General features: G+C 41.4%; 1 protein-coding gene across 1 annotated transcript in view; it reads left to right on the top strand.

Moving 5' to 3' along the window:
* Positions 1–7,866, top strand: part of Slc30a6 (solute carrier family 30 (zinc transporter), member 6) — a 48,297-nt gene that overhangs the window by 29,111 nt on the left and 11,320 nt on the right. The window contains exons 6-10 of the mRNA XM_013013799.1: positions 886–966; positions 1,251–1,286; positions 3,691–3,785; positions 6,109–6,110; positions 7,598–7,644. Coding sequence (XP_012869253.1) covers positions 886–966; positions 1,251–1,286; positions 3,691–3,785; positions 6,109–6,110; positions 7,598–7,644 — 261 coding nt within the window. The remainder of the gene's footprint in view (positions 1–885; positions 967–1,250; positions 1,287–3,690; positions 3,786–6,108; positions 6,111–7,597; positions 7,645–7,866) is intronic.

Genomic DNA, 7,866 nt, shown 5'->3' with positions numbered 1-7,866 from the left:
TTTTTCTTTTTGCTTATGTGGTGCTGAGGAATGGAACCCAGGGCCTCAGGCATGCAAGGCAAGCGCTCTACCACTGAGCCACCTTCCCAGCCCAGTTCTCAGTTTCTTAAGTAATTGGGTTACAGACATGAGCAACTAGTGCCTACTCTGATAGTGGTGACTTCTAATTAGGGCCATGACTAGGTCTTGGGAAATTATGTTGAATAAAGAGATACCTTTTTTTGGGGGGGGTCAGTATTGATGCTTGAAATCAGGGCCTAAGCTCTGTCCCTTGGCTTTTTTTTTGCTCAAGGCTGGTGCTTTGTGCTATGGTTCCACTTCTGGCTTTTTGATAGCTCATTGGAAATAAGAGTCTGGGAGACTTTGCTCCCTAGGCTGTGTACCATGCTCCTCAGATCTTAGCCTCCTGACTAGCAAGAATTATAGATTTACACCTATAATTACACCAGGTACCTGGCTGATACTCTTTTAAATTTTCTTTTCTTGTGTGCTAATGCTGGGGTCAGATCTCAGGACCTGGTCCCTGTCCCTGAGCTTTTTTGTTCAAGTCTAGTGTTCTACCAGTTGAACTACAGCTCTACTTCTGGCTTTTTGCTGGTTAATTGGAGCTAAGAGTCTCATGGACTTTTTTGGCTGGCTTAAAACTGTGATTCTCATAGCTTAACCTCATAGCTAGGATTATAGGTGTGAGTCATCTGTGCCTGGATCAAATTTTCTATATTCATTGTTCTTTTAACAACTCTGTAGTTTATCTCAGTAGTATTTGGCTTATAGTGGACTGCAGGTTCATATATTAAATAAGTGAATAAATAAAGCATACCTATTGTAGGGAGACTGGTTTGTGGGTTGACAGTTTTGGTGATCTAATTAATTTTCTTATTTCAGGTTTGAAAGATTAGAAGTCCTAGCTGTATTTGCTTCCACTGTATTGGCACAACTGGGAGCTCTCTTTATATTAAAAGAAAGGTATATTTGCATATATTATTTTAAATTTTACTTAATGATACTTTGGGGACACATCTGGTTTGAAGACTATGCAAATTAAGATGAGAACTGCTAGAGTTTTAATGGTGAAGTTTCCTCTTGTATCAGACTTTTTTTCTTCTCTTCTGTTTCTTTCTTGATGTTATTAAATTCAGTCAGGTACATCTGATGAAAGAACGTCAGTCAGACATGCCTTAATATATTTAACACAAGCTTTAAGTTTTATAATTTATAAGATTTATTTAATATATTTTTCTTTCTTTTAGTGCAGAACGCTTTTTGGAGCAGCCTGAGATACATACGTAAGACTTTATTTTATTAATACTAATTTTTTTTCAGTGCTGAAGATCAAACCCAGGGCATTATGCATGCTAGCCTAGAGTTATACCACTGAGATACACTCCCAGCCTAACCTAAGATAAGATGTATATGTGTGTGTGTGTTATGCATGCTAGCCTAGAGTTATACCACTGAGATACACTCCCAGCCTAACCTAAGATAAGATATGTGTGTGTGTGTGTGTGTGTGTGTGTGTGTGTGTGTGTGTGTGTGTACTGTATACTGGGGGCCTGGGTGCTGTCCTTGAACTTTTTTACACAAGGCTAGGGCTGTACCACTTGAGTCACAGCTTTACTTACAGCTTTTTGCTGGGTAATTGTAGATCAGAGTCTCTTGAACTTTCTTGCCCAGACTGGCTTGGAACCCTAGTCATCAGATCTTAGTTTCTGGAGAAACTAGGATTACAGGCATGAGCAGTCAGTGCCAGCAGATGATTTTTGTTCTTTTTTTCTTCTTCTTCTTTATTTTTTGTATTTTTGTTGTTATTTTTGTTTTTGTTTTTAGTGTTGGTCCTTGAGCTTTTGGCTTATGGATAGCTCTCTACCACTTGAGCAAACCTCTACTGTGGTTTTTGAGTAATCAATTGGAGATAAGAGTCTCAAGGATTTCCCTGTCTTAGGCTGGCTCAAACCACTATCCTCAGATCTCAGCTTACTGAGTAGCTAAGATTACAGGCTTGAATATATACCAGGCTTGTATATACCCAGCTAGATATTATAGCCAGCTAGATATTATTATTATTATCATTATTATTATTTTTTTGTCAGATGTGGGCCTTGAACTCAGGGCCTGGGAGCTGTCCCTGAGTCTTTTTGTGCTCAGGGCTAGTGCTCTCTACTTGAACTAAAGTATCACTTCCAGCTTTTTTGGGTAGTTTATTGAAGATAAGAATCTCACTGGGACTTTTCTGCCCAGGCTGGCTTTGAACTGCAATCTTCAGATCTCAGCCTCCTGAGATCTGGAGGAGGAGATTTAGCTCAGAGGAACACTTGCTTAGTAAATACAAGGCCCTGACTTGGATCCTCAAGAAAAGAAAAGAAACCAAAAGATTAATCTGAATGATTAAGTAATAGTTACTTTGTTCAATATCAGAGTTTTGAATATGGTAATATACATTTTCACTGGGATTTGAAAACAAAAAATCTACAAATCCAAAAATTCCTTTTCACTTTTACAGTTCTCAAGTTCTTGATATCACATACACAGGAAGGTCTTTCCACCTTTAAGCCCTTTATGATTTACAGACTCAGGTCAACACACTAACACTAGAGACCAACTCCGTCTAATCTTCTGTAGTTAAAAATGGTGGCTCAGTGGTAGAGTGCTTGCCTTGTATGCATGAGGCTCAGGGTTCAATTCCTTAACACCACATAAGCAGAAAAAGCTGGAAGTGGCCCTGTGGCTTAAGTGGTAGAGCGCTAGCCTTGAGCTGAAGAGCTGAGGGACAGCACCCAGGCCCAGAGTTCAGGCCCCACAAAAAAATAAATAAATTTAACCCCTGCCAGCGCCGGTGGCTTATGCCTATCCAAGCTACTCAGGAGGCTGAGATCTGAGGATCACAGTTCAAAGCCATTCCAGCAGGAAAGTCTGTGAGACTCATCTCTAATTAACCACTAGAAAGCCGGAAGTGGTGCTGTGGCTCAAGTGGTAGAGGGCTAGCCTTGAGCTGAAGAGCTGAGGGACAGCACTCAGGCCCAGAGTTCAAGCCCCATGACCAACAAAAAAATAAAAATTAAAAATTAACCCCAAAATCTTTTTAGCACTTACAGAGAAGATGCTTGTATTTATTACCCACATAGTTGCCAACTCTTAAGGGTCTTTCCTATTGGGATCAAGTCAGAGAAGTTTGGTTTGTCCAGTATATGTGGTAAGCCAAATAACCACTAGCGTCTGTACAGCTGTATGAAAGTAATTACACATTGTTGTATAAATGTGAAAACCCTTCTTTGATCTGTGTACTCTGGAGCAGTAGCTGACAGGACACGGGACATGGGACAGGAGAAGGAGATAATTTCTGCCTCTGCAAATCCCAGACCTTTGAGGCAGACCATCCTAATCCCTTCCAGTCTCTTCTTTTTCTTTTGTGCCTGTCCTGGGGCTTTAACTTAGGGCCTGAGTGCTGTCCCTGAGCATTTTTGCTCAAGGCTAGCATTCTAACACTTGAGCCATAGCTATAATTTTGACTTTTTCTGGTAGTTAGCCACAAACAGCTATCCTCAGATCTTAGACTCTTGAGTAGATAGGATTACAGGAGTGAGCCACTGGCACCCAGCCCTTTCCAATTTCTTAATCTCTGTCTCTTGTGAAAGTTATATGTTGATATTACCAAGAAAAACCAGTTAAGATGAATGTTATTGTTCTTTTTAGGGGAAGATTATTGGTTGGTACTTTTGTGGCTCTTTCTTTCAACCTGTTCACCATGCTTTCTATTCGGAATAAACCTTTCACTTATGTCTCTGAAGGTATGATTTTTCCATTTACTATTAATAAAAAATACAGTTAATCTATAAAAAAGCCTTTTTGTTATTTTTTTCTGCAAATAATTTTTATTGTTATTATAAAGGTGATGTACAGGGCTGGGAATGTGGCTTAGTGGTAGAGTGCTTGCCTAACATGCATGAAGCCATGAGTTTGATACCTCAGTATCACATAATCAGAAAACTGATACTGTGGCTGAAATGGTAGAGTGCTAACCTTGAGCAAAAGAAGCCCGGAGACAGTGCACAGGCCCTGAGTTCAAGTCCCAGGACTAGCCAAAATATTAAACAAATAAATAAATAAAAATAAAGGTGATAGGGGCTAGGAAGGTGGCTCAGTGGTAGAGCACTTGCCTAGCATGCATGAGGCCCTGGGTTTGATTCCTCAGCACCACATAAGCAAAAAGAAAAAAGCCAGAAGTGGCGCTGTGGCTCAAGTGGTAGAGCGCTAGCCTTGAGCTAAAGAGCTGAGGGACAGCACCCAGGCAGAGTTCAGGCCCCACGACTGGACCCAAAAAATAAAAAAATAAAAATAAAGGTGATGTACAGAGGGGTTACAGTTACATAAGTTAGATAAGGAGAACATTTCTTTTTGGACAATGTCACCCCTTCCCTTGTTCTTTCTTTTGTTGGCTGGTTGTGGGGATTGAACTCAGGTCCCAGGTACTGTCCCTGAGCTTTTTTGCTCAAGGCTAACACTAACATTTTGAGCCATAGCTCCCCTGCTGGTTTTTAGATGGTTAATAGGCAATAAGAGTCTCAAGAACTTTCCTGTCCAGGCTGGCTTGGAACTATGTTCCTCAGATCTGGACCTCCTAAGTAGCTGGGATTACAGGTGTGAGCCACCAGTGAGTGCCAGCTTGGTTTTTTTGTTTGTTTGTTTTCTAACAAATAGCTATGTGTGTGTGTGTGATGGTACTGGAAATTGTGTGTGTGTGTGTGTGATGGTACTGGAGGTTGAACTCAGGGCTTCAGATCTCACTTGACTTCTTTTTGCTCAAGGCTTTCTACCACTTAAGCCATACCTCCAGTCTAACATTTTGTTTTTTAATTGGAGATGGAGTCTTGAAAACTATTCTGTCTAAACAAGCTGAACCTTAGATTTATCTGGTCTAAGCTTCCTGAGCAGCTAATATTAAAGACATGACCTACTGGCATCTGGCTGCATTTTTAACTTGTGAATCAATGAGAGAGTAAATATATCCAGAAAAGTAGGAAGAAGTAGCCCAAAAGTTATGTCTTCCTTAAGGGGGGATTATAAAGCAAAATATCATCTGGGTGCTGGTGGCTCATGCCTGTAATCCTAGCTTCTCAGGAGGCTGAGATCTGAGGATTGTTCAAAGCCAGCCCAGGCAGGAAAGTCTGTGAGACTCTCATCTCCAGGTAACCACCAGGAAACCAGAAGTAGTGGCTTGTGGCTCATGTGGTAGAGCGTTCTCCTTGAGCTGAAGAGCTGAGGGACAGTGCCCAGGCCCAGAGTTCAAGCCCCCTGACCCCCTCCTTCCCCCGCCCCCACCGAACACACAAAAAAAGTGAAACATCAGTAACTTGAGCTTTAAAAATGATATGTAAGGCTCGCCTTGAGCTGAAGAGCTGAAGGACAGCGCCCAGGCCCAGAGTTCAAGCCCCACGACCGGACCCCCCCCCAAAAAATGATATATAAGAATAGGTACATCTGCTGGGTGCCAGTGGCTTACACCTGTAAATCTCGCTACTCAGGAAGCTGAGATCTGAGGATCATGGTTCAGAGTCAGCCCAGGCATGAAAGTCTGTGAGACTCTTATCTCCAGTAAACTACCAGAAAACCAGAAGTAGTGCTATGGCTCAAGTGGTAGAGTGCTAGCCTTGAGCTGAAGAGCTCAGAGACAGTGCACAGGCCCGAGTTTAAGCCCCATGACTGACCAAAAAAAAAAAAAAAAGGAGAGGTACATCTGACCTATACATTAAATTATATGTGATGAAAAGTTACACTTACCAAATAATGTGGAAGTTTAGGTAGATATATAGTTTATCTAAAAAACAGTTTAGCTAGGCATCAGTGGCTCATGCCTATAATCCTAGCTACTCAGAAGGCTGAGATCTGAGGACCACAGTTCAAAGCCAGCCTGGGCAGGAAAGTCTGTGAGACTCTTATCTCTAATAAACCACCAGAAAACTGGAAATAATGCTGTGGCTCAAGGGGAAGAGTACTAGCCTTGACCTGAAGAGCTGAGGTAGAACTCCCAGGCCCAGAGTTCAAGCCCCATGACTGACAAAAATTTAAAAATTAAAAAAAGATAAATTTTTAAAGGGCTAAAGATTTTTCAAGCTGTAGTTTATTTAGAATGGTTGTTATACTAATTGAAAATAATTGTATTCTGTTAATGAAGTAAATTCCTAGGATCTTGTTTTTGATAATAGGTTGGAAGCACAAAGCACAAGTACCCAACACTGGTAGCTTATGCCTATAATTCTGGATATTGGCCTTACTAGGAACTAAAGGACTAAGATTTGAGCTACAAATTCAGCCCAGGCAGAAAAGTTCATTATATTTCATCTCCAAAATAACCAGAAAAAAAAACCCAAAGTTGAATGTGTGGCTCATATGGTAGAGTACCAACCTAGCAGATACATTGAGCAAATCTCAGGCCCTGAGTTAAACTCTGGTAGAGGTCAGAGAAAAAAAAAAAAAAAAAGGATACATACAGATTTAAAGGTGGGTTTTGTTTTTTTGTTTTACGATAGTAGAGTTGAACTCATGGCTTCAAACTTGTAAGACAAGTATTCCACTGCTGTATTATGCCTCCAGCAATAATTGAGACAGTTATGTTTTACCCCATTCCTTCTCCTAGACCACTGCTTATTTTATTCTTCCATTAGTAGCTAAGATGACAGGCATACCACCATCCCAGCTTCTTTTGAGATAGTCTTGTGACCTTTTCTTCTGGGCTGGCCTGGAACCGTAACCTTCCTATCTCGGATATCCAGGTAGCTGGACAGGCACTTACCACCAACCTCACCTGGTTTCCCTCTGTGAAGATAGTGTCTCCTAGATTTTTCTGCCCTGGCTAGTCTGAAACTGCCATCCTCCCAAGTACAGCCTCCTAAATAGCTAGGATTTATGTGTGTGAGCCACTGGTGCCAATTGCTTGCACATTGTAGTATACATAAGAGAATGAGAATTTCCATAGCACCTTATGATCAATGAGAAAGGACACTTGATCCTGGGGTTACTTGTCCAGGGATAGTCCTTGCCAGTTGTTTTTGAATTCCAGATTACCACTTAGCTTTTCTGAAACCTGAGAGAATTAACAGTTGTTCTGTCAACAATGGACTCTCAGCACACTGGTTAGAAAGGATGCTTTACGATAGAAAGAGCCTTGAAAGCTTCAACTGAATATTAATTGGTGTAAGTAAATTAATTCAAGTCAATTCTCTGAAGGACATAAAAAGGAGAAGTTCTAGATTGGAGTAGTAGCTTTTTTTTTTGTAATGTTATATAGTTTAATGCCAAACTTATTTTGTATGTGTGTGTTCTGGGGCTTGACTTGGTGCTTGCCTGTTTTTTTTGCTCCAGGTTAGTACTGTATAACTTGAGCCACAACTCCACTTTTAGTGTTTGGTGCTTAATTGAAGATAAGCGTCTCACAAACTTTCTTGCCCTGTCTGGCTTTGAACCATGATCTTCAGATCTCGGCCTTCTGAGTAGTTAGGCGTAATAATAACCGCTAGTGTTGGGCTCAAACCTAGCTTTAAAAGTAAAAGAACTGGGCTGGGAAGGTGGCTCAGTGGTAGAGTGCTTGCCTTGCATGCATGAGGTGCTGGGTTCGATTCTTCAGCACCACATAAGCAGAAAAAGCCGGAAGTGGAGCAGTGACTCAAGTGGTAGAGTGCTAGCCTTGAGCTGAAGAGCTGAGGGACAGTGCCCAGGCCCAGAGTTCAGGCCTCACGACCAACAACAAAAAAAAAAAGAACTCGGGGCTGGGAAGGTGGCTGAGTGGTAGAGCGCGTGCCTTGCATACCTGAGGCCCTGGGTTCGATTCCTCAGCACCACATAAGCAAAAAGAAAAAAGCCAGAAGTGGCGCT

The sequence above is a fragment of the Dipodomys ordii genome, unplaced genomic scaffold (assembly GCF_000151885.1).
Source record: "Dipodomys ordii isolate 6190 unplaced genomic scaffold, Dord_2.0 Scaffold20, whole genome shotgun sequence".
NCBI lineage: Eukaryota > Metazoa > Chordata > Mammalia > Rodentia > Heteromyidae > Dipodomys > Dipodomys ordii.
The sequence above is the reverse complement of the archived record's forward strand: the minus strand, read 5'-3'. Positions and strand labels throughout refer to the sequence as shown.